Source organism: Lepisma saccharinum, unplaced genomic scaffold (assembly GCF_977018435.1).
Source record: "Lepisma saccharinum unplaced genomic scaffold, izLepSacc3.1 HAP1_SCAFFOLD_969, whole genome shotgun sequence".
Lineage (NCBI taxonomy): Eukaryota > Metazoa > Arthropoda > Insecta > Zygentoma > Lepismatidae > Lepisma > Lepisma saccharinum.
Window position 1 is genome coordinate 15,547 of NW_028143621.1, and position 27,998 is coordinate 43,544.

The window sequence follows — 27,998 nt, forward strand, 5'->3', positions numbered from 1 at the left end:
GGAGGAAAGAAAAAATATAGTTTGGTTTTTTCATGCTGTATTTAAACTGCAGCTAAATTTTACATTCTTACAAGACAAAGAGTACAAGGAATATTTTACATTGAACTTTTTGACATGCCTCTCCAGGAAAAAAAAATAATGAAATAACAAGAATTATTAGGACTACATCCAAAAAAAATTTGCTTCCTAAATTTAAATTTTATCATTACATTATTTATTTTTTAACACTCGATAAACTTGTGCATACAAAATATAGCAGGATATTTTGTAACTGTTTTTTTTTAAAGTTATTTATCACTACTTATACATTTTTTTTTATTTAGCCAATCCTGATATTACAGCCACATCTACAATGCTGATATGGTTACTGGTAACACAGAGCTGCCCAACTTAGTATTTTTTTTCCTAATTTTTCCTAGTCACGTATAATATTATCTTAAGACAGAAAAAACATTAGACTAATTTGTATATTTTTTTGGGTGGAAAACTCATGAATTAATACCTATTCTGTTCACATGTCTAACAAACTAACAAGACCGTACCAAAAAATCCATACCCACGGAAATTATATACATTATGAATTACATAATATTCGAAAAAACCAACCAGTATAATTTTTAAATAAAAAATATAAATAATAACTATGCTAATATTTTAGTTTCCTCATATTATGCTAACAACCACAGTTGTCAAAATTGGTATATTTAACTGCAGTTTCCTTTGCAGAGATTCATATTTTATTCATATTTATTCACTTGTTCTGCATTGTCATAAAAAAAGGGTATTTCACAAATTAGTGATGTTGCAGATAAATAAAACTAGTCGATTTGATTTTTTTTTTCAAAAAATGATAACAGTGTCATGGTGGTGAGATGGACTTGTCTTTTTTTTCTTTTTACAATGATAATGATTTTTTTTTACTGCCCACAAGAACAAACACCATAATAAATATACACAAGCATCCCTCACACAAGCACACTCGCTTTCCCAACACACAACATTGTACAAAAGTTAATACACCTTAAAATATACATTGTGAAAAAAATTAACATTTCATGGGTATGAAACAAAATTCCCACTTGTCACCAGTACCACTTTTCATCAAACTTATCTTATCAGGTAGATTTGGGTCCAAGCTTCAAGAATTGTTCAAATGCAGCCTGCATTACATCATCCATTTCGTCGTCTCCCAGTGACCAGTTTTCAGACTCTCTGTAAGGAAGAAAATTATGTATGAAAATGGAGTATCTCAACAAAATGGTGAAAGTTCATTTTAAAAAAATACTATTAATGTTACATGAAATTTTGAAATTTCGAATTTCCACGTTGCACAATTTAATGGTTAAATCCTATTAATTTCGAAGACTCTCTGTCTTCATTCACTAAGGTACGGCATCTGGAGCAACGCGGAAATATGAAATTTCACGTAAGTAATTTTAGCCTGCGTTTACCGCACCCATCATGAATACTATTGTTGTGTTGGGACCAAAACATTCAAATGTATAATTAGTAGGGTTGAGCCGATACCACCTTCAACCAATACCATTGCTGATACCCTCAGAGATACCCACCGATATCGATACATGTATGATTCCAGTTTAAAATAACAAAGGTTGGTTATCGAGTCATACTAATTCATCATATTACACTCCTTTAATGGCATTAAATAACTCCCAAACTATTCTCATGTAGCATTATAACACTTTAAAATGACTTGTGACATTTGTTGTTTTTTATGCGAACTTTTCTCTAGACACCAAGGAAGCAAAGAAAGACGTTTTTGAAATGTTTTTTTTATAGTGTTGCAGCTACACCAAAAAAAAAAATCAGTGGATTGTATCTCTTCCTCAATTTCATGTAAACCCTATTTGTTCTTGTCATTTGAGTTGATTGAAAGAGGAGAAAAGCGACCGTTATTAAAATAACACTCATCTGGCCTACTCTTCCTTATTCTCTGTCATTTGCAATAAAAACAAGTCACTGCGGTATCAACAGATACCGTCACACAAAAGACTCCCTACACAGAAGGGAAGAACACAAGAATAAATTGTTGAATCCACCCCCTTCACTCCCTGCTTGAACTTAGATAAAACAAAACGAATTCCACAGTGACCTTAATCTGTCCTTCCCAAGGACTCTGCAATCATCTGGCCGGAAACAGCCCTGCATGATTCCTTGGATAAGTTTGGGAGCAGCTTTCACTTTGCCTTGCCTTTTGTCTTGTCAATCATCTGCTTCTCATAGGGGTGAGGGTTTGTCCAGCATTCTCGGAAAATCTATACACAGAACTTCTGCTGGCCTTTCAACCTGTCACTAGGAAGGGTGGCATCGGTGGTAAAATTTCAACTGATACCTATACCGGTACTCAAAGTGTACCAGATTCAATAAAAAGGTAAGTTTAGTGCCAAAAAGTAGGTGCTTATCTGAAAATGTGTGGATAAGTCACTAGAAACAGAACAAACAATAAATACTCCAGTGCTTGAAGTGGAAATTGTTAGCTGGGAGTATGTTTGGTTGAGCCCTGGTGTTAGCTGGGGGTATGCTTTTATGATTAAACATGCTGACAATGAGACAGCAGATGGCTGCTTCCCCCCTTCCACTTTGAACAATGACCTACTAGAAATAGATGGGAATGGAGATTTACTTTCGACACCACACGTGAATCTCATTTGCCCAGGTCCACGCAGAATATTTGCATGTAATTTATTACAGGATACATTTACCGAAACATTATCAGCTGTTATCAGTATGTAAATTTCCAGTAATGTGCATACATAAAGAACTGTATCTTACCCAAACTCCTCATATTCTTCGGTGTCTGTGGAACTTTCAACAATACTTTCTTGCAGGAAGCGGCTTTCTTCTTGTGTGAGGATCTTGCCATCAGGTCCATAAAATACTGGCCCATTCTGTAAGATACAAGTCAATCCATTTTAAATAATACTTAAGTCATTTTCCTACTTATAACAAAAAATTAATACAGTATTAATGATTTTTGTGTGCACTACTTCAGATTGACAATGTACTGAAATAATTTTGTCAACGCACAGCTACAATCCACTATGTACAGTAAAAATACATGAAAGGAAGGAAAGAGTACATGCCCCATAAAATGAAACTATCTATATTTCACAGCATGGCTACATGTTCACTGCAGAAACAATGATGGCATTGGTGTAGCCAGAAATTGGACAAAAACTTCTTCACCCGTGCTAGTTTGCTAGATGTTGGGTGGGTGATGTCCATATATGAGTCGAGGGTTTAATGGGTCCAAATTCTCCCATTGGTTTAGTAAGCATTTTGCACTAATTGTGTAATAAAATAAAATAAGCATCTCAGAACAGGTCAAAACAATACATCAAAATGACCCCTTCCCTTTTATTTTTGACGCTATGATTGTTATGGTTGAATGCATTGGACACACCTGATACTTTAACCTTTTGGAGCCCAAGGCCATTTTCACATGTAACCCCCTTGATGCCCGAGCAGATTTTGACACAATTAATTAGATCGGAGGCTAATTGCCCTAGAGAGATGAGTGATATACTGTTGTACGCGGAATGAACCGGAGATTCAGACTATATAAAATTTATGCAAATTCGGCGTATATGACAGGGACGACGGGCAAAATTCCAAAATTTCGAGAAAAAATGGGGATTTTTCCCCCTCCCACCAAGAAAAAAGTGCATGACAGTGTCGACATGCACATGGAAATTATCGCTGACATGTAAGGAACACAAAAATATTTGCATTATTATCGTATGACCAATGTAACGCAAGTTGTACCCCCAAAAGGAATGGTCAGCACGCCACTGATTCAAGCTTCAAAATACAGCGATACCTTGAAATGACTGTACCTCAGAAGCTAATTGCTCTAGAGAGATGAATGATATACCATTGTACGTGGAATGAATCACAGATTCAGACGATATAAAATGTATGCATATTCGGTGTATATATGGAGGGGGGAAGAGGAAATCCAGGAAAAATATTTCTTTTTTAAAATAAAATGGGATTCACCCCCCCCCCCTGCCCCTTCGAAAAAAAGGACATGAAAAGGTCAACATGCACATAGAAATTATCACTGGCATGTAAGAAACAGAAAAATATTTGCATCATTATCATATGACCAATGTAACGCGAGTTGTACCCCTGAAACAAAAGGACAGCGTGCCACTGCTTCTGTTTTCAGCAAAATGCAGGGTTACATTGAAATGACTATAGCTCAGAGGCTAATTGCCCTAGAGAAGAGGGGAAGGGGAACGTCTTTGTGATATATCAGAGGAAATGTCAAGCTCTTCTTCATCCCAATCGGAGTCTGTATCCATATCCTCCAGTTCATCTCGGATTTCATCAGAACGGAGATCACTCGGGGCAGCCATGGTCGACTATAAACCTTTTGGGGACACAGCAGGTATAGATGACACTGTCACACGAACAAAGCAAAGATGATAATAAAGTCTTGGGAAGTCACACTTCACTCAAAAAATCTTTGGCACTTGGTCACAAAACGAGTCTCACGTATGCACAATCTTCCAGGAGGAAAAGCTAGAACGGAGTAACTAAAGCGTGCCAACTCTTGCAGCTATTTTCTTTAGCGTGCCTCAAACTTACATTATTACAACGCAGTTTCAACAACCTCTCTTCCCCCTCCACCAACTCCCAACCCACGCTTGCTTCCGCACGGAAAACATTTCTTTTGACCTCGAGTACTGATATACAAACTTCCTTCCAATGCAGTTTCCAGAGGTGAGGCAAATGCATTGCTTTAGAACAACAAAGCTGGCCTTCCTTTGTCGGCAAAATTTTTCCCTTGAAAAAAGATGCAAAAAAGAAGACTCCTTTTTCCCGCCATTTTCATGAAAAGAAAAAACGTGCAACAATCATTTCTGTTAAATACATGTGTTAACAACAATATCAAAAAAGAAAATCGAAATTCTAGCTATGACGTAAAAACTACGACCTTAACAGAGCGTCTCGATCAAAGGTTAATTGTCTGTAAAAACGGTATGGAGACCATCATTTTCACAGCAGTCAAATTATGCACGATGTTCTGGCACGTTTCATGTTGCAAGCATGTCATTACCTGAATTCGACCTTTCCCTGATGGTAGATTGAAAGAAGTTCTGAAGATTACCCATCCCAGCCTGGCCTCCAGAAAGTCCCAACCTCACCTCTGGTGGTTCATCGTCAATGACAGTCAGAAATAACCGATATTGCACAACACAGGAGTTACGAGAAGCTGTGGAAGATGCCTTCAGGTGCGTAATCCTGTATTAATCTCCACAAAAACATTCGTCAAAACATGGTGCAGTGTTTTCTGTTCTCTTAAACCATACGGTATGTGTCCACATCAAGTGTTTATCCACTGTAGTGTCAAAAATAATGGGGGGATACACCCATTGTGCCCACTCTATATATTTTCCTTCACTAAGTGTGAGCAGCCACGTCAGAGGAAGATCTAGAGGATATGGAAGCAGATTGAAACTAGAATTTCCCATGGGTGCTTACGGAAGTATTACTTTTTCATTTACTCTACGAATCTCTTACTTAATGTAACTGCACACAAGACATCAACTGAAATTAGAAGCCTCAAAAAAAGTTAACATCAAGCAAGAAATGTCAAAATGTGGCTGTGCACAGACGATAACAAACTAAGTGTCTTCCCTCACCACACAAAATATATGATTTTTTCCTTGTTATTTAACATCACTTGTCTACCACCTTTGGCTAATCGTGAAGATGAGGTGAGTGTTGATATGATGACGGGACACTCACAAAGATTGATTGATTTATTTGGTGTTTTAAGTCCACTTTATGCACAGTAAGGACAATCGGGACTGGACCTACAGTTTAAAGTGGGATCCGAACCACTATGTGTCTCCACCGGGTATCGAACCCGGTACCCCTTGATTACAAGGCAACGACGCTACCACTGTGCCATAGGGAAGACCCGACACTCACAAAGAACACCCATGTCCAGGCTGGGATTCGAACTTGGGACCCTGGCATCGTGTCATGCTGTGCTAACCACTCTGATATGGAGGTTGGCTAAGAAATACATGAGAATAGAAACACATTTATTAATGTTATTTTGAATAGTATTTCTCAAGCTAAATGAGTTTTTTCGTATTTGATTTTTATGTCCATATTATGCACAGATGGCTCCTTTGGACTGGAGCTACAGTTTAAAGTGGGATCCGAACCACTATGTTCCTTCACCCGGGATCCCTTATAAGACAATGCCCTTCTTTCTATACTCTATGTCCCAGGAATATGTCGAGCTTTTCTGCCACTTTTTGGCTAATCAAGAAGTTAAGGATGAGTGATGATATGATGAAATTGATGAAGAGACAATCACAAAGAACACCCATACCGAGGCTGGAATTTGAATCTGGAACCCCTGGTGTCAGCACAGTGTGACACACAACAGTACAAAAGGAGAGAAAGTGAGTGGGTAGAGCAAAGCAGTACGTACACCTGCAAATGGCTGGTTCCTGCAGTCACGTTGCCCTCTCACGTGCTCGTTGGTTGAGCCCTCTCGAGTACTACTTGCACAGAGGGAAGGTTTTTGTTCCCTTGCTCTCAAGATTCCTGGGATAGATTATAATAATAACCTGAGCCTATCTCCCGGCTGCCAGTCTCCCTCACACAATCCTACCTAGAGGTGTAGAGATCTTCAACAGGTAATGGGGTGACGTGGAGTTAGCATGTCGAACCCCCAGCCGTTGTAGGAGATTTCAAAGACCAGGTTACGCTACTCACTGGTAGTTCCCCAATTTCCTCATGGTGGTGGGTTGCTACCGGCCCTATACACAGGTCGAAAATTCCCGGAGACTGAACCAGGGATCGAACCCATGCCATCCTGCAGCCGCCTTTCAAAATAAGGTGCCTTAGACCGCACGGCCACAGAGGATGACTCCTGGGATAGATTGTAACTTAATAATCAACATGAAAATCTGCTTGTAACTGCCACAGAAGTAGAACACATGATCTAGAATACATCAGCGCCCCCCCCATATTACATTTTGACACAATTAAAATGAATGTACAAGTTACTGAATGAAACTTACCACATAAGGGTTTAACTGGGGCTGTGAGTTATTCCAATTCTGGTTTTGGGGTACGGTTGTAGCTCTTCCCCATCCATGGCGCCACAGCTCAACCACATTCCGGAGCATCAGCTTTATGTTTGAATCGTCGTTCAAATTTTGGACGATGTTAGCCACCTGAGCCATTAAGGATTGCAGCTCAGCCTTCTTATCTTCTTCCAAAGCATATCCAGTCAGCTGAAAAGAAGATTACCACAATTATTCAAACCATAATCTAATTAAGGTCAATCCATATGAAGTGGTAAAACGTGGTTGCGTGACCATTTTTAAAAAAGTATATTTTTTGTGTGGTGTGAGCCTCATATGTAGGCAGTTCAGAACAACTGTTATTTTATTTTTACTATCAGCGATTTGAAGATGGTGGGCATTTTTTTTATCAAGGCGTGCGTCATTTTCTCCATTCGTAAGCATCAGCGTCAACTTTTTTACCTCGGCTCTGTTAAGTCCTAGGACAATGTGACAAAATCTGTTATTTTATGCACATTATAGGCTACAATTATATTTACGTATAATATCCTCAATTTTATTCATTCATAATACATTTTAAGGTTAAAATTGTGTATCCTAATTGCTCAAATGTAATTTTTGGAAAATTTTTTTAGTGGAAGGCAGTTTGTTTAACACTTGAACTTTTTTGTGCAAGTGCCTTGGTACCAATAGTGTGTGTCAAAATTATTTGAAGGGTCACAAACATATACTTTTTGTTAAAAAAATCCAAGTTCAGGGTTAAATATCTCTGGTGGGCAGTTGTTTAAAAATCTGATAAGTAACTTCAGTAAAAATTTTGAGTTTGAGATTCAATTGGTTTAAGAGATACAAATATCGTGCAAAAAAAAAAATCAATATTTTGCATTAAATATGGTGTGCCTAATTTCATTTCTTATTAACATTTTGTGTTAAAATTCTGCAAATTGTAATTTGGAATGTCCATCAACAACATTACAATCCTGAAATGGATCTGCAATAAATAGGGGCATGCATATTTCGTTTTTGACATAAAAACGAAATTTAAAAAACACATTCTAGTGTTAATTTTTCATGTTTTTGAAAGGTGTGAGATGCATTTTGTGACCATGTTTTGTCACGAAATAATGCGAAATGAACTGCAAAGAGCGAAATTAACTCTTAAACACGAAATTCAGGGTTTATTTACCGATGCGACACCCTCTGAGGTCGGAATTATCCTGAGAGTTATGCAATTCCCGGAAAATTTGTTAATTCTGCTGTTAATATTGGAGAAGCAAAAATGGACTCCCTACATAAATGTGCTATTACAAGTGAAATGTTAATTCTGTGAAATAAGTGGGTTTTAAATCAAATTTAGGATTATATTCACAATTTTAAAACCAAAATGTATTTTTATATACCACTTTTCATCCAATTTTTCACCGCTATAACACTGATATTTGATTTTAATTACCGCTTTTGAACCCGAAATTCACTCCGTTTTTGCACCGAAATTTTGCTTTTTTATTTACCAAAAATATGTGCCTCTAGCAATAAAGTATATATATGAGGGCATGCTGAAAAGTAAAGCTTCCTATGTTTGTTTTTTTACCTTGTAAATGCATTTTGGATTTTGAGCAACCATACATTGCACTTATAAGACTTTCCCGCTTCTCCATTGAAGGTTTCAAACTTCTTCACCAGGGGGTGCTGAACTATAGCGAGGAAAATGGCAGCATGTAACCATGCAATGTTGGTGGAGAACCTGAAATAGCGTGCCGTGATCAAGTTTCTAACCGCAGAAAATGTACTACAAATTGACATTCACCGGAGACTGAAGGCATTTGATGGGGATGAATGCGTAGACATCAGTACTGTGTGATCTTGGGTTTTTCATGCTCGTAAAGAAAACCCCATCAATTTCAGTTACCCTTTATTGAAGGCTCTGATTAGGGCAGGGCAACTTTAATTGGGGCACCCTGTATTATCTGCTATCACAAATTGGAGTCAGGGAAGGTACCGAAAGTTCGGCATGAATTTTGGTGCATTTCTTTTACCATGCTGTTTTTGTGTTGTGTAATCTTTTTAACAAAATAATGTTGTTTTCCTCATCAGCCTGTGCTATATGCTTGGTTTGTAATGAGATAACATTTTGTATCTCCTAAATTTAAGTAGCAAAAACAAAAAAAATCACAAATTGCAGTCCCAACATCAACAACAAATGCCTTTACTGGCCAGTCTTTTTCCCTCCCTCCTGACACATTACAGACCAATATGAAAAACTGACTTTTGACTTAATGATCATTTCCACCCCTGTGTCTAGTCCAGGAGCAATGGATTTGATCACTTTATGATGTGATTCCTACAGTATTGGATGATGAAACACTGGAAACGTACTGCCTCAAATTCTGTGCTGCCTTATCACAATTACATGTAAATCTTCATTAATTCAGTAGCACATTTGACAAATGCATTCTGCGTTGATTTACCTTTAAAACTTGGCAGACACACTTCAAATTGTCTGTGTTACTTTGACACAGGAGGAGGTGAAGGATTTCTATGATGGCAATCGCCAGAACAGATATTCTCACTCCGGATCCCTGAGGAATCTCCAACTGCAAATACAATTCTGCTTGGAAAAGAACGAACCCATGCAATCGCAGTGGGTCTCTCTGAACAAGTAGCTCTTTCTTCAAATGTTCTTCACTGCATCTAAGAAAAAGAAATGAGATTCGTAAATCTATTTAACATTAAGAAATGCGACATTTAAAAAATACTTACATTAACACAAATGCTAATGGGGGGATGTAACCTTTCTTCGATATATATTTCTTACATGATTATATGTTGTTCCTCGTGTACAGATATGCTAATTGAAACTGGAACTAAAATCTGCAAGGTGTTTAGAAATTCAAAATTTATTTCATTTTAATTTCTAATTTATTTTGCTGCCTCAATGTACCTCACAATTTCACTACCGAGGCCACCACAACTGACCTGACCTGGGGATGGGTGTTCTCAGTTTCATGTAAGCACCACTGCATCCTCATCACTGTGATTGCCGGCACCTGTGGCAGAGTGCAACGCCAGGGGTCCCAGGTTCGAATCCTGGCCTGGGCATGGATGTTTGTGACTGTCCATTCATCAATTTCATCATATCACTCATCCCCATCTTCGGAAATTAGCCAAATGTGGCACAAGAAGTGAAGTAAAATAAAGGAAATCAACAACAATCATCACTGTGATTAGACAATAATGAAGAAAAATGAGATACAATATGCAAAATACTGAACTTTTTTTTTCTTTTTACAAATTAAGAGAGAATATCTGGATTTTGTAAAATTATTTTTGTTGTTGTCAAGTTACATTGGATGAAACTAGGTAATCAGGACAAGATTCGAAATTAGGTCTGTTGTAGATTTGTTTTTCTTTGCATTTTTCCCACCACTTGTGTCTGATGACAAAAAGATGAACATGAATGGTGATAAAACTGATAAAAGGACAATCACAAATTCACTGATGAACTCAAGTCAACTGTCAACTAAGTAATATTCAGTTCTTATTTGGGATTCAAAACCAGAATATCAGGACAGACACTGCATTATGTTGACAGCTACATCGCAAATGTAGGTTTCACAATTACCGCTCAATGGGAGGAAGCTGGTGTATCACAATTCCATAAAATAACGTAACATGTTTCATTGAGTAATGCAGATATGTTTATTGCACAAACATTCAAAATATGATTATGCCAACTATGGCTTCCCCACATGCATTACACAATGGATAATGTCCAATAAACATTATATGCTAATCAAGAGCCCATATCACCAACATTCAAAGAAGTATTATGTACATATTTTGCACATTTTAACTTCATATAAAAACTTACTAAAAATCCAGGCCTTAGTAATATGCAAAGATTTAACAACTGATTCATGCACCTACACAAATATACTCTATGTGAAGTATCCAGACAATCACCTGAAAATGAAGTACAAGTTTGGGCCGCCCTCCATCGGGAACACTGGCAGTGAATACAGTGTTGGCCCACCCTTAGCCTTGATGACAGCCTTCACTCTCAGAGACATACAGGTGGCGGAAGGTTTCCAGCCCATTCCTCGCGGAGCTCCAAAATGAGAAGAGGTATCGATGTGGGTTGGTATGGTCTAGTACAAAGTCGGCATTTCAAAACACCCCAGAGATGTTCTATGGGATTCAAATCAGAACTGTGTGCAGGCCAGTCCATTAGTGGGACGTTGTTGTCATCAAACCACTCCCCCCCCCCCCCCCCCAAGACCTGCAGAATGGACGAGTGCTCGGTTGTGTTGAAAGACGCAATGGTCATCCCCAAACTGGTCTTCGATGGTAGGCAGCATGAAAGCGGTTAAAATGTCAACGTAAACTTGTGCCGTGACATTGCCATTTAAGCAACAAGAGCGGCCAAGCCCCACCAGGAGAAACATGAACACACTATAAGCCTGCCACCCCAGATTTTCACTGTCGGCTCTATACAGGCAGGTAGGTATATGTCGTTCCCCAGGCATTCGCCACACCCACACCCTACCACTGGATCGCCACATTGTGTACCATGATTCATCACTCCATACAACAGTTTTACACTGTTCTATGGCCGAATTTTGACGCTCCTTGCACCACGCGAGGCGGCATTTGTCCGTGTGATGTTTTGCTTATGGGCAGCTGATCAGAAATGGAAACCAAGTTGCCGCACCTCGCACCGAACAGTCATGGTACTTGGAGAAGATCCTGAGGCAGTTCGGAATTCCTGTGTGATGGTGGTGATGGATGATTAACGATTAAGCTGTATGACCCTCTTCAACACTTGACGGTCACTGGAGGTCAACATGAAGGTCCGCCTGCACGCTTTAGGTTGTAAACGTCCCTTCACGTTTCCACTTCACTATAACATCAGAAACAGTGGACTTAGGGATGCTTAGGAGGGTGGAAGTCTCGCGCACAGACTTCTTACACAAGGGGCACCCAACCACCTGACCACGTTGAAAGTCCACGAGTTCCTCAGACCACCCCATACTGCTGTCTCGTGCTGTCTGCAGACTACTGAGATCGCTGTCCATGCGTTCCATGTGGTAGAAGGCAGGACTGTGCCACCCTCTATGATAAAGACACGTTTTGTGGTGTGTCTGGATACTTTTGATCACAGAGTACTTTCTACCATAGCCCACATCTAGAAATATAATTAATGCTAAATACATACCTCTGCAACAGAAGCGCTCTGAAATTTGTTCTGTCCACACATATCCCCTGGTAGCTCAGGAAATTGCACAACCTTGCACCGTTGTATCGAAAGTTAGGTTCAATCACAGACTGAAACACAAAAATACAATTAAATATTTGTTACCCTGGCGAAGCTAAAACAACAAATACCGTAAATGTATAACACATGCTTCTATTTTTTAAATATTTTATTAATTCTTCTTTTTATTATTATTCTTAGGACACAAAGTAGTATCTTTACACAAACAATTTGAAGAAAAAAAATGGCAATATATTTGTGTTTCAGGAAATGAAAAGCATTGTGATATGTTGGTATACTCCAGAAAACTAACACAAGTAAATTACACTCCAAGACACAACAAGCTTTTGAGTCCACAGCCTGGCAAGTTGCTATTCATAGAGTGATAAATGGCCAGTGAATTGTGTCCCATTTCCAGGGTTGAGCAGTTAATTTACAAAATATGTAAATTACATGGCATAGAAAACATTTTTATGCCTGTGTAAAGAACTGGCATCTTAATTTGATTAAAAAACAGCATACTCAAAAAATTAAAGGGCAGTCATGCACTGAATAGGTACCTGCTTTCAGAACGAAAGATACCATTTTTTGTTTTTGTATTTGTTTCTTGAGTTGGGAAAAATTAAATGACACCTGTGGTTTTTCGGTGTCCAAACTGAAGCTGACAACTTATGAGGTATGATAACGCTTTTATGAAATTCTTATATTTTTTGTAACTTTATATGAAATGTGATGTAGAATTTTCTTTTTAATACATGTAATCACCCAATCTTGCTCACCACCACTGTTTATCTGGGTTTGAGGACTGGAGTACAGTACTACAACAAAAAGTAGCTCTCCAATTGTCCTCACGATGCTGAAATTTAGGAGTTCCAGCTCATGCCAAAAAAATCGGCAAAAAATCAGTTCACTTTTTGACCCCTAATTCAATACAAATATGTAAGATTACCATTTTTAAGGAAAAACAGACACTTTTGGTCCACAGAATTGGCATGAGATTGATTATATAGATTGTTAAACAAAGAGTATAATTTTGACCTACTTCAATACACACTTGTGACCACAGTAATACTAAACAATACACTTGGAAGACTGAAATACATTCCCAAAAATACAATAATAATAAAATAATAATACAAAAATATTAATAATTATTATTGTGCTAAATATAGTTACAATGAATTTATGCACAATAAATGTTTAACACCACGAAAACAGACTTCCTATCAAGATAAAGTGGTGCCTTTTAGGAAAAAAAAAAAAAGGTCATGTGCCTATATCGATAGAGTACCGATTTGTCTGACCCATCTCTACTTTAAAATATCCTTTGCTTTAGAATTCATCGCAGGAAATAGAGGCAAAAGCTATGTTAATAACTTTCGTATTTTCAAGTAAAAACATCATATTTTATTTTAATTCAAATGTGTGTTCTTTTTCTGTCCTATACTTTGAAGTTGTGAGTCTACATAGTGCAATTATTGTCCAGTGTAAAAAATATTGCTACAACAAGTCTTAAAGATAGGTACAAAATATAGTCCAAAAATTCCATTTTCAAAAATCGCCATTTCGAGGCTTGAAAACAAGAACAAATAATCGATTTAGAGATCAATTTCTCTGGCAGTTTCTTGCACAATTTAGTTGCTTTGAGAAGTGTTCATGTTTTATCTCCATACCGAGAAGTGAAAATTTCTTTTTTTTTTTTAGTACTCGGGATCACTGTGCATTGATACGAATAGTTCTATTAAATTCAGATACGGTGTGTTGACCATTGACTATGCTTGTCAATCAGATACTTTACAACAACATGGTTCCTATACTGCACCACCAATCAGTAAAGAGAAACAAGTTCCAAAGTGGGCCACCAAAATTAATGAAACCTTTTAAGCTGAGCCGATATCAGTTTCAAGCAATGCCCACACCATTGCTTCCCAATTCCCACCAATGCTTGAAATTCGTAACAATAAAAAGTTGTTCAAATTACTTATTAATATTATTATCTACATTCTCCTCTCAAATAAAATGCGTCAACTTGTTTTAAAATATTCGAGAATTGTATCAAAATATACAAAATACATAGTATGTAAACACAAAATCAATTTTTCCCACAATGCTCGTGCAAAATAAATGTAAACTTCAATTTTTTACTAATTTCCAGGATAAAAAGACTTCACGAAAATGTCTCGCAGCATTTTTTTTTTTTTTTTTTTTTTTTTGCAGAGCCTACAAAATACCAAAATGACAGAAAATTATCAGCATGTAAAGGTAAATAAATTCCAATGAACACCATTGATATGGGTCGATCTGGTGTATTGGCTCAGCCCTAAAACCAATCATAATAAGTTTTGTATAATATCATTTCTGCAGAACATAACTACATACTTACTTTCTTACTTTGAGTACACTGAAAATGGAATACAGTTAACATAACATACAAAAAATTAACAAATAAATCAAAGATGTAATATATATTACATCATATTAATGCAATGTTTTAATGGAAAACCTAGTCACACGTTGAGGTAAAGACATCTTACTATTATCGTTCTTACAAACATAATATGTTGTGGTGGAGAAATTCCAGTTCCTAAACACACTTTTATTTTTAAAAAATTGAAACAAATCTGCTGGTGACGAACATTCATATTAAGGAATTTAATACAACATTTGATTTGGATTGGTAAAACAAATGGTGCATGTAAAAATCTCATATTAATTGATCACAAGATATGCACAAAAAGTGTATGGAAAAAGGTATTTCTATCTGAAATGTATTAACAAATGAAAATAACACATTATTCTAGAGAAGATGTTCAAAATGACACAAGATTAAAATAACTTTGCCACATCTACATTAGAAATGTAGTTTACAACTACAGCTGATCATTTCTGCAACAAGCTACTGTGCTCTAAGGGTTCCTGCCTGTGAACTAGAATGGTTCTGGGTTAAATTTGGGGTGGGGGTCCAAAATACTGATATTCGATTGAATTCTTGTTTTAAGTCCACTTTATACACAGATGGGCTAACCGGGACTGGACCTACAGTTTAAAGTGGGAGTCGAACCACTGTGCAGTGTGCCTCTCAAGATACCGAACCTGGGACCCCTTGATTACATTTAGCAACGTTACCACTACGCCATCAGGGATGCCCAATCCAGCATTGAGAAATCAATGAGGGGGCTTGAAAAGAAGAGGTAACATCCTTCTCATTTACAAATACAGATCATGGTAGTCATGAGACTTGACTTGCATATGAAAGATCATGCAACAAAAGCACATTTCATACATCTTAACCTTCGAATTTCTATTCTTCTACATAGCTGGTCCCGCTATAAAGCTTCCATTACAATTAGAAAATTCGTAATGGTTTGTCCTAACAATTGTAAAAGTGATACACCTGAACAGCCTATTTAGATTAGGCTATCAGATTTTCAAGGTGTGAATTGTGACCTTTTGGACAGTCGGGGGGAACTCACAAAACATAATGTCACAGCATACTGAAAGTGGATTAGGAAAAATGGGGGTTGACCCAAACAAGTTCAAGAAATTTAGTTTCAAAATAATACTCTCTCATCTGGAAAACAAGTACAATTACTCACAATACTAATTATAATTTAATTGAAGGATATACAATACTGGTTAAAAAGTAGCGTGCATACACATACAACTACTTATGAATCCTTGTTATTTTTCATATTACTCTTCAATTCTACCAATGCAGTTTACATACCTAGGTCTGAACAGAATGAATACATGGCATTCTCAAGTAGTACAATGCAGGTGCTACATGCTAGCATTTCCTATAGGTTATTATCAATTCCGTCATGATATTAGTTCTTTAGACACATTATCTCTAGGTTTTAAAACTAGGGCTGAACCAAAACAGATTCTATTACTTCTGCTCACTACCAATAGAGATACTTCATCACTGAAGCAATTTTTAAAATGTAGGCTTTAATAATTATAGTAAAATTACTACTTTCCAATACTGATACAAATGTCTTTGAAATCCTTCAAATGTGGATCTCAAGTGTTGGCTAGGGTGCTTCATATTAAAAACTTATAACAACGTAACTGATAAGTATTATTCCACTGGAAATAACTTGGTACTGGTACTACTGGTTCAGCCCTAATTCAAAGTACAACAATGGAATTAAAACTACTCTTAAGTATTAATGAAAAATTTTCGTAACACAACATAGAATTCCTTCTTAAACAACACACTAGAAAAAAATAATTTTCAGTCCGCAGCATGATGCTGAAATATTCTAGAGCACAGACAAATGTGAAATACTCTTCACAACACTGTTGGTACAAACGTATGGTTATATTTACCTGTTCAAAGATGACATTTATGATGGCTGTTACTGTGTACACATCATTTACCATGGTTTGAAAAGTATCTGCCAAGGGTTTTACCAAACTGTCAAACTTTCCTGGATTCAAGGTGAGGTGGTACATGACATCGTACAGTCTCTCCATGACAACCGGTTGTGGATTTTGTGAAAAATCACCAGCTTCCGCAACCTGCAAAAATAAAATATAGAACCCATTAGGAACCAGGGAGGAAAACACAAAAAAGTTTCTTCTACTTAGAATTCTGCCAAATGTAATTCGTAGCAAGCAACATGCTAACATCGTCAGGCACAAGCAACTAGCTACAGATGGAATGTCACACATATCTTGTATGACAAACCTTTGGGGTGTGCCAGTTGGAGTATCTTCCACGCTGGTACGTGCCACGGCCTCTCCCAGGCCGAGTGTTGTATGTTGGTTTGTAGCAGCCAGCACTATGTGGAGCTGGAACTGGTGTAGGTTGCTCCTACAAATACAAAAACAGGTGACACGCATGAAAACTACAAACGTAAACCTGATATTTCACATCCTGAGGTGTTAGAGCTAGGGCTGAACCAATGCCAATGTATCAGTATCAGAAAGTATCAGTTGAATTTTATTTACCAATACTGGCCAATAAATTTGCAACATTTTGATCACTCTCGTGGTCATCAAAAATGCTGTGTGGCACTTTTGCAGTCTGATTATTCTGAAAGTTATGCATCGATTTTGTACCAAAAATATGTGAAAAAATGTATTCTGTGATTACATAACAGATATTTTTATAATGTGATGTAATTTTTGAACATTTAAAATCAAAACTCTGGTAATTTCATAAGATATACTTGGAGTGAAATACCCATCCACTAAAATTAATCAATATTTTGAAAAACTTGATAATGCAAAAAAGTATGAAACCGAGAAAAACACAGGTGAAAGTTCGCCCATTACATTGTGGCCATGGGTTATGAAGATGTTCCCGTTAGTTTCTGGCTTCATCAGCAGATACTGAAGGACCTTTATTGAATATTGTACAGCAACTGAATCCAGTGTCAACTCAACTTTCAACAGAGTGTGGGTTATCAAGTTTTACTCCCGAGCAGCTCAATTGTTACAATTTTCAAGCATAGGTATCTGCAAGAGTGTCGGTATTGATTCAAAGTGGAATCAGTTCAGCCCTAGTTAGAACTAAAAATTTCGCACACATGTACATCGAATGACATTACCTATTGCATCACAAAAAAAATGTTTGCAACAGACCCAACACTAGTGTATTGGCAGCTGACTCTTCACCTGTGGGATTAAAGGGACGGGTGAACAACCTGGGAACATCAAAAACTGAGGAGGTAAGCATGACACAGACAACATAATCCTGCAACTACTGGTTTCGTAATAACTAGGGCTCGGAAGTTGAAGACCTATAAAAAGTCCTAAAAATATAAAAAAGGACCTAAAAACGAAAAAAAAAGGATGTATAAATGTGATCCAAATTAATTAATAACTTCAGTTTTAATTACATATTTAATGAATAAAAAAATAAAAAATTCTGGTGGTATGGAACACACAGTGCGAAAAAAACTATATGAATTAAATGCATCTTCTTTCAGTCCAAAAATGGTTTTCTCTCGTTTCAGGGATGGTTCAAATATATTTCTTTATTTCTTTTTTTTTTTTTTTACTACAGAAAGGATGTTTGAACTGATGATGATTCGAATTGAGAATGGGCAGTAAAAACGTAGTCGAAAAAAGGTGAAGTTGCAAAAAGAAGCCGTTAAGACCTAAAAAAAAGGACCAATAAGCCAAAAAAGGACAAATAAAACCCACCTTTTTCTGGCCTACAATGAGCCAAAATGAACATATATTATATCGGGCCTCGTCTTCCGACACTAGGAAAAAAAAAGGATTTTTCCTCAACTTCCGAGACCTAGTAATAACATGCTTGTTCTCTTCTTCAAGAGCAGAAAATTCAACCTCTTTCTAGTTAAGGCACAGCTGAACCTTTTGTCGACGCCAGGGCAGGTGATTTTGATACTTTTCTTTCGTTTCGAAAAAACGCTATGATATTCCAAATCTGAAAAAAATACATATGCTTAGAATTCTTTCAAGAACATTCACATGACTCTTTGATAAGTCTGTTAAATTATTAAGAATGGACAACCGTGAAAGAAAACCACACAAAGATTCACGTGAATGTTCTAGTAGTTCCAAGCACATGTAATTTTTCAATTTTGAAATTTCATAACGTTTCTTCAAAGGGAGAGGAAATATCCTAAACAATTGCCCTGGCATGGGACAAAGGTCCAGCCAAACATTAAGAAACTATATTCATCATGTTAGATTTTAAAAGATTAAGCAAACCCTGAGAATGGTTTATTAGCATTAGAATCCAAAACTTTTGCTTTAAACTGGTTGAAATTAAAATTATTGCTGCATCAGCAATGACGATTGATTGGCTTATTTTAATTCACATTTTCTGCCACTTTTGGCTAATCACGAAGATGAGGATGAGGGATGATTAGTAGGGGCATGCATATTTCATTTTTGACGAAAAAACGGAATGTCAAAAAACACATCCTAGTGTTAATTTTTCATGTTTTTGAAAGATGTGAGATGTATTTTGTTACCGTGTTTTCTCACGAAATAATGTGAAATGAACTGCAAAATGCGAAATATACTCTTAAACACGAAATTTATGGTTTATTTACCGATATGACACCTTCTGAGGTCTGAATTATCCTGTGAGTTATGCAATTCACGGAAAATTGATTAATTCTGCTGTTAATATTGGAGAAGCAAAAATTGACACAAAAATAAACTTAATAATCTGGTAACTACGTAAATGTGCTATTAGAAGTGAAATGTTAATTTTGTGTAATAAGTGGTTTTAAAATCAAATTTAGGATTATATTCACAATTTTAAAACCAAAATGTCTTTATATATACCACTTTTCATCCAATTTTTCACCGCTATAACACTGAAATTTTATTTTATTTTAACGCTTTTGAACTCGAAATTGACTCCGTTTTTATACCGAATTTTTGCTTTTTTATTTACTAAAACGATGTGCCTGTAATGATTGGATGAAACTGATGAATGGGCACTCACAAGAATACCCATTTTATGTACTGACTGGGATTTGAACCTGGGACCCATGGTGCAGCACTCAAGATTATTTCGACCTTAGTACTTGTATTTTTGTGAATTAATATCACTTTTCTGCCACTTTTGGCTAATCACAATAAAGAGGAAAAGTGATGATTAGATTAAATTGATAAAGGGATGATCAGAAAGAACAGCCATTTCCAAAATGGGACTCGAACCTGGATACTATGATGGTAAGACCGAAAGTCATCCATATAACGTGCTCCTACACCAAGCTTGCTATTTCCACCTCAGTCTAACCTGTATTAAAATATAGGACACAAAACACCACACAGCACAAGATGCTCTACAAAGTCAAAGAAAGGCTATTCATGTCTCAGGGATACCTCATCCCTATATCAAGATAAATAAATAGTTTAATAGGTAAAAATCTCAATATAACTGTACAAGAAGTCAGTTGATTTCAGCTGTCCATTACATGTGCATGTGTCCTGATTTGAATATGGGTAAGACTACGTTCTTTTCTGCACAAGGTGCCCTCTCACGTTTGAATCACTGTTTCAACCTGCCACACCATGTAGCAACAAGCTCTTATCCAAAATCAAACCTAGCATAGGTCTTGCAACTTTAGTAAAAAGGGAGGGAGTTCAAGTGGGACGAACTGAATGGTTCAGTATAAGTAACAGACTAAAGTGCTCTTTCACCACATCATTACAATGGATGCAATTAATGAAGAGGTGGGGGAAGAAGATAGGAGAGGAGGAGATGAAGGCCCTTTTCTTCGCTGAAGACTTAGTAATATGGGGAAACAGGGAAGAAGTACAGAGACAGCTTGATAGTTGGAATGAGCAAATCAGAAGAGCACGGATGGAATTCAGTGCAGAAAAGAGCGAGGTGCTAATAACAATAAGAAACAGAGCCAGAAATGTACCAAGAATAAATAAGGACATGGAAGAGTTGAGGGTAGTGGAGAGTTTGAAATATCTAGGAAGCATAATTGAGAGAAGTGGAAGAATACATGAGGAGGTAAATGGAAGAGGACAAATGGGTGCTGGACTATATCAAAGTATTCGAAGATTAATATGGAACAGGGATGTTCCTATGAAATGCAAGAAGGTAATATATAACACTATGTGCCAATAATTACATATGGAGCAGAGACGTAGATAATGACAGAGAGAGACAAAAGAAAGATGAAAGGAGTGGAGATGAAATTTTTAAGGAATATATTGGAGAAGACTAGAAGATATAGAATAAGGAATGAGGAGATCCGACAGACAGGGGATGTTGTGAAGCTTCAGGACAGGATAGATCAGGCACAGATGAGATGGTTCAGACACATGAAGAGGATGGATGCAGAAAGACTGCCAGTAAGAGCTTACAATGCACAAGGAGTGGGAATAAGGCCAAGGGGGAGACCAAGATGCCGATGGAAAGAGCAGATAGCGGAGAGTGTTAGGAGAAGAAGACAAGATTGGAACACTGTGGAAAGAGAGGAGTGGTGGAAGACCAGAAAAAAAAGGAGAGGCTTGACTTCTATGTCGATCCAGCCAGAGGCAAGAAACAGCGAAGCATAATGATCCGAGGACAATAATCCAGTCTCATGGCACAAGGTGAAGACATATAGAGCCAGATGCAAGAATAATACTATGGTTCCAGGCAAGGAGAGCCTCTTTTCTTTGCAAGAATTAATTTCCCACCTTTAGCAATAAGAAAGAGAGGTCGGCACTTAACTACTTCTCAAGAAAGTCATTCCCTTACACTACTTTACACAACAAATCTTGATCAATGCTGCACATTACATGTACTTCAATGCAATAAAATCATATATGTTACATAAATAAGCATGTATTTCATGAACTGGCAACATTTTGATAACTTACGATTTATTGTATTCAAGCTCTTGTGCCATTAACGTAAAAGTATTCATTTCTTTCGCATTCCTAAGGCATATGAATTCCAAGTGGTTTCCATTTATGTATTTATTATACTAATCTTTCATCAGTCATTCTGTTTATGTGCCCAAACAACCTTAATCTTTGTGATTTTATGAAATTTATGATGTTTCATTCATTAATCTGTAGAGTTCTTCTTTAGATTGTAATCTCCAATTACCACCACGTTTTTTCAGAGGTTGTCAAGGGGTCTTGGGTTTCATACCAAGTGGAGGCACATAGTGGTTCGAATCCCACTTTAATCTGTAGGTCCAGTCCCGATTAGCCTTACTGTGCATAAAAACACTAACTCAATCAATCAATCTTTCAGAGGTCCACATATTCTTCTCAAAATTTTCCTTTCAAATATTAAGTTTCTGTTTACAGGAGTCTTTGAGAGTTCAATTTTCACATGTATATGTGATTATGGGTCTTATTATGGAGTGATCAAGATATTAATTTGAACTTGAATAAGGCTAAATTAGCACCAAAAAAAAAAAGCTTTAGTGACAAAAAATCAATTCTCTCTTTATTAAAAATAAACCCCACAGTGCAAGAGCCCTTGGAGTGACAGCGACTGAGAAGCAGCCTCCTCATTGGGTGACACATGGTCGGCACCTTGAATCTCACCTCTGCTGTTTTCAACTCAGCCCTATCCTAATGTCTGTTTTCTATTGTCAAGTTTATCTTTCTTTTATTCTTACACCATCCTCCATGTTCATATTTACATTACACTTTATTGTAACTGTAAACACACTCAAATACTACTGTTGATTGCATGAGGAATTTGTTTTGGTAAAAATTTCAAAAATGTAAATAATCTTCTCTAAAATATATTAAATAGGGATGGCACCGATACCAATAAAGTACAGATATAAAATTTGCCGATACCGATATTCTACCGATCCGATATAAAATTAGAAATGGTCCTTGAAGAACCTGAAAGGTTCATTGGCATTCCTTAATAAATGTGTTTCAAGGTGACTGCAGTGAAAGAGAAGTTGAATATTTAGACATTAACTTTTTTAGAAAGTAGGGCATGGAGATTATCCATAAAAATTACAACAAAATGGCAGAATTTTGCACTAAATAATCAGATATTTATCGATATATCGAATCAGTAATTTTATCGATAAACCGATACACCGACATGCCTATATTGGCAGATACCGATAGAGTACTGATTACTCGGTCACATTCCTAATTTTACCAATCCGATATATCGATAACTTTCTTATAATTTAGTGCAAAATTCTGCCAAATTGTTGTAATTTTTATGGATAATATCCATGACCTACTTTCTGAAAAAGAAAATGTCTAAATATTCAACTTCTTTTGCACTGCAGTCACCTTGGAACACACATTTATTAAGGAAGTCAATGAACATTTCAGGTTCTTCAAGGACCACTTGGAATTTTATCTCGGATCGGTAAATTTTATATCGGTACTTTATCGGTATTGGCCAAAATTTCATACCGGCCCATTCTTAATATTAAACAAACATTACAATTAAAGAAAACACCTTACCTGCTCCATCTGTAAATTTGAAGACACGTTTGGCTGAAAATTTCTTGGATAGAATTCCTTGGCATCTGCTGACAATTTGGAAGTTTTGCAAGTATCCCCACCAGCCTTTACATCAGGTGAATTGGAAGAAGCAGCATTTCCTACAGGATGTAGATGAAAAGAATATCAGGAGAGTAGTTTATCACAAAAAAAACTAGAAAAATAACTTTAATCTAACCACAATTTCAACCTTTCCATTAGTTCTGACACTCACTCTCCCCTACCGGTTCCTGAAAGGTTGGCAGATAATGTATTCAATTAATAAATCATCAAAAAACAACTGAAAGATATTAAAATAATGACAATCTTTCTGCTATGGAAATGAGCATACCACAACTACCATGCCTGACACTACAATTTATCATGATTTGCAAATACCTTACTGATTCTCTCACAGGAAGACTTAAGTTTCTTATATCGAGTCAAGATCATACAATTAAACAGAAAAATTCTGTGAAAGCTGCAACGGGTAACTATATTTGCTTAACAATAGCATTTCAACAATTGCAACAATAAAAGTGATGTAAACACACCATTCAAAAGGAAGTTTTACCTACTGTTAGCTATTGTGATGGACTTTTCTATGCATAGGCAAAAATTGCCAATAATGTTCTGTTTCCTTAATATCTAACAGCATACTCTGTTTTTCACGTCCATTTAAGAAAAATATTAAATTGTTTATTCCTTTTAATCATATCATTTAGTTTTGGCACCTAGTACCAAGTCAAAGTTGAACTAAACGATTCAAAAATCGGTAAAAATTTACTATCCTTCGGACACCTCTAATTTTTTCGTTTCATCAATTTTTGACATTCATACTTACGTATCTGCTTCACGGAACATTCCTGAAGGTGTATCAACATTCTTTTAATTGCAATTTTTCACATTACCAGTACGTCTTTCTGGTAGGCCTCTTCGCAATTATTTCCAATTTCTAGATCCTGATACAAACACGACACCAAATTTTAACTATGTTTCTTAACCTAACCGAACTAACCTAACCACGCGCCAATGGTTCGCAATTATTTCCAATTTCTAGATCCTGATACTAACATGACACCAAATTTTAACTATGTTTCCTAACCTAACCAAACTAACCTAACCACGTGCCAATGGTTTGAGGGGCTAGCGCCAATGGTTCGCAATTCAAATCCACTGGATCCTCCACACCCGGTACAAACTTCACCACGCATCCAGGAAACGTCATCCTTCTAACTCTCGTTACAAACGCAGACAGTTCGAAACACTGGATACCCAATGAACATGAACAAAACACAATCACGACGCGTGATGGTGTACAAAGGTGTACGCGCCAAACGCTATTCTCCGTCGGGGAATTAATTTTCAATGAACAACATGAATTTCAGCTATGAAACATTCCCACATCGCACAAAACACCTTCCCGATGTTCGACAATGCTACAGGAACTTATTACGGTAAGTAGTTTCTTCTGTAAAAATAAATAAATGTGTCCGAAGGCTAGTAAACAAGTACCCAAAAATCTTTCTTCTAATTTATGTAGCAAAAAGCCTTAACTATCATCTTGTGTTAACTTATTAAACATGGAGCTACAAAATGTAACTTCTACATGATGCTTGTTTTATACAATCAGATATCATCGTATAAATCATCCATGAGATACCTAAGAAGGCATATGTAGCATTACTGACTAATTACATTGTATTGGCGCAATAACAGATATCTTACTAATTACATATATAATGACAAGTATTTCATTAAAAATCTGAATGATTTGCTTGCTCTCCTAGGTATGTTTATGATCAAAGAAACAGAATATATAGACTAGAGTTCAGCTGATGTATCGGTATCAGCTGATACTGGTAGTATTGATTGGATTTAATTTACCAATACCGGCCAATACTTTCCCAACATTTTGATCATTTGTGGGGTCTTACAGCCCAAATTCCTTTTGTCTTATTGTAATTTCATCATGCTACGAATGCAATTCGATTTCGATTTACTTCTGTTAACACATACTGCAGACTATTAGCAATTACTTAAGATTTTGTTCAAAATATGCTTTTGTAGTTAGGTTAGGCAGGTCAGGTTTGGTTCTCCTAGCATTAAAATAAAGTCCCTGAATGCATTCTACTAACGTTCCGATTTACTTCTACATTAATTCCCACTAGTTTACGATACTCATAGTCACTTCTCAATGGAAAATACATAGTCCAAGGGAAGCGTGCATGCCTGCATAAGGTAATTTTTAAGTTGTCTTTTTTTTCAAGATAAATAACTTTTTTCGAAATCCAAACAGCGCTCATGACTTTAAGGAAGGTTCAAATTTCGGGTGACAATGATTGCCAAAATTCTACAATAATTAGTCTTCCTGCTAGGAGAATTTGAAAAAATAATAATTGAACCATTACCGGTCTTACTTCTCTATATTACACAGTTTAAGCTGCGATTCAGAGCTTATGATAGTCTCCATCACTAATGCACTTGCATTCTGTGAGTATTTAACCAATAAACATTAATGCATAACCAATGCACTGATTGCGTAATCCTATTCAGATAGAAAGTTCACAAAATGGCTACAAGTATCAAAAAAAAACTGAAAATATCACAATTTCCTTCTCACCTGAAGAACAGCCCTCAAGAGCTGAAGTGTCATTCTGATCCAATGGATGGCCACATGGACGACGCAATTCTGTTGGCTGGTCTCGTGGACGACGTAACTCTGGTGTTGGCTCAAGGGGTCTCCAGGGTCCACCCCCTCTCCCCTTTGTCTCAAGTATATTTGACTCCCCAGAAGGATCCATGGCTGCTCCTTATATCCCGAACTACAAATCCAATAAAAATTAATATATATGGTCAATATCATTATAGTTGTAAAATAAGACATAAAAATAATATTAAATCGGAGCAAATTTACAATACCGGACCCCTCCCCGATTTTTGTAATATTTCGCATATTCACTAATTGAGGCCTCATAATCACGAATTTGAAGTTAAAATTTGGGGGTGACATGTAGAAATTGCAAAATAAGCAAAACTGAGTGGTCCGTGATCGGAACAGAAACCCTGGATTTCTCCACGAAAACAATGGTTATTTCAATATTTTACGTTCTAGAACGAAATTTTAACTGTTTGCCTAAACTAACCTTACCATGAATAGTTTGTGGGGCACCGTAAAAAGATGTCAGTTTCGTAGCACTTGAGCGACAAATTTTAACTACACAATCGTGATCAAGTGTCCTAAATTATTGACTATGCAAAATATCAACGAATGCCCTGTATTATTAATATGTACCCAACTAAAAGCTAATAAAAAAAACTTACGAAAGAAAGAACTTTATTTCCTACTTTCAAAGTCGCCATCTTCCTCACACCGCGCAGATTACTGAACAAGTGAACGCTACATTGAACAAACATGGTTTGCATGCTTGTATACGGAGAACGTATGTGGTAATTGAGAAGCTTATTTTACAACTTCTACACGTCAATTAACAATTTCAACACGTCACCCCCACATGTTAACCTCTGATACTTCATCGGCACTACATATTTCGTGAGTATAAGAAGTAGGATAGAAATTACGGATGGGTCCAGTATTGTAAAATCTTACCATTAAATCTAGTATGTAGGGTTAATATGAAAGAAATGGACAGTTTCAAGAACTCCTTACGATATGTGCTTGAACAATTATGGTAAAATTCAACTTATCTTGAAGCCACAAAATTAAACGACACATCATGAAACAAATTAAAACCTCAATTCCAAGTTTTTGATCCTTTCTCAGGATCATAATCAGGGAAGAAAACATGCAGGTTGGGAGATCTTCCTTCTAGGGCTGTTGGATAGTTCAATTAGGGCTGACCAGATACAGATGCCAATGTACTGTTATCAGAATGTATCGGTCGGACTTTATTTACTAATATCGGTTGATAACGTTCAGCCTCGCGTGAAAATCCATCAGACGACCGTAAACTAAGAAGGGCTGTTCGCTGGGAAGCACGGATGCTTGATTAAGCTACTTCAAACCATAATATCTCCGGTAATTAATACTTGGTGTAGCTTTCAACTCTGATAATTAGTTGCTTCAAACATACATTCACACTCGTTTATAGTATTTTCAACTACTTTCTAATACTCCTATAGAACTTGCGAAAATCATCCAATATCGGAAACGTTACTCTCTTTTCTACTTAGCAAAGCTGTAGTTCAATTTTTACAAACATTGTGATGAGCATGTTAGTATTTCGCCTTTACATAATACCGAACATGTTCTTAGCGTAATTTCTTGTTTATTTCAGTAGTGGAAACTAATGGCGAGAAATACACAAGATAGGGTATAAAATGAAAGCTTACTACTTTAGGATACAATATATATTTTTAGCCTATTTAAATTTAAAGGATAAATTGCGTTGTGGTTCAATTTATACACCTCTTTAGAGTCATGTTTATATTTAAGCCCATGCTGTTCATCACAGTCCGGAAACAATCTTCCGAACTTATTATAGTCTCCAAGGAAAATGTCATCGGGTACCGGAACATGAACATGGAGACGTTTATTTGTCTACTTGGAACGGTTTGTAAATTCAGTTGTTATCCTACCTTCATTCGATATTATTTGGAAGCCACTAAATTCCTTTTAGCTTGAAAATTTGAAACTACACTTTCACAAAACGCGTTTTCGAAAACTTAAGATAAAATGACGATTTCTGCTTCTCTCTAAATCAGGTAGTCAATTGTTTTGTTGCTTCCCC

The 27,998-nt window shown here is 36.6% G+C and overlaps 1 protein-coding gene across 2 annotated transcripts; it reads right to left on the reverse strand.

Moving 5' to 3' along the window:
• Positions 1-26: 26 nt before the first annotated feature.
• On the reverse strand, positions 27-27,992 carry LOC145983451 (polyadenylate-binding protein-interacting protein 1-like). Of its 2 annotated transcripts, XM_083116556.1 has the most exons (10): positions 27,847-27,992; positions 25,871-26,072; positions 23,230-23,369; positions 17,027-17,152; positions 16,666-16,857; positions 12,295-12,404; positions 9,548-9,770; positions 7,074-7,289; positions 2,794-2,909; positions 27-1,212 (listed from the first exon to the last, which is right to left on the reverse strand). In XM_083116556.1, the coding sequence occupies exons 2-10, from the start codon at positions 26,049-26,051 to the stop codon at positions 1,116-1,118; spliced, it is 1,401 nt and encodes a 466-aa protein (XP_082972682.1). In that variant the 5' UTR covers positions 26,052-26,072; positions 27,847-27,992; the 3' UTR covers positions 27-1,115. The 2 variants fall into 2 exon arrangements, with proteins under 2 accessions (XP_082972682.1, XP_082972683.1); XM_083116557.1 differs by lacking the exon at positions 17,027-17,152.
• Between the last annotated feature and the right edge of the window lie 6 nt (positions 27,993-27,998).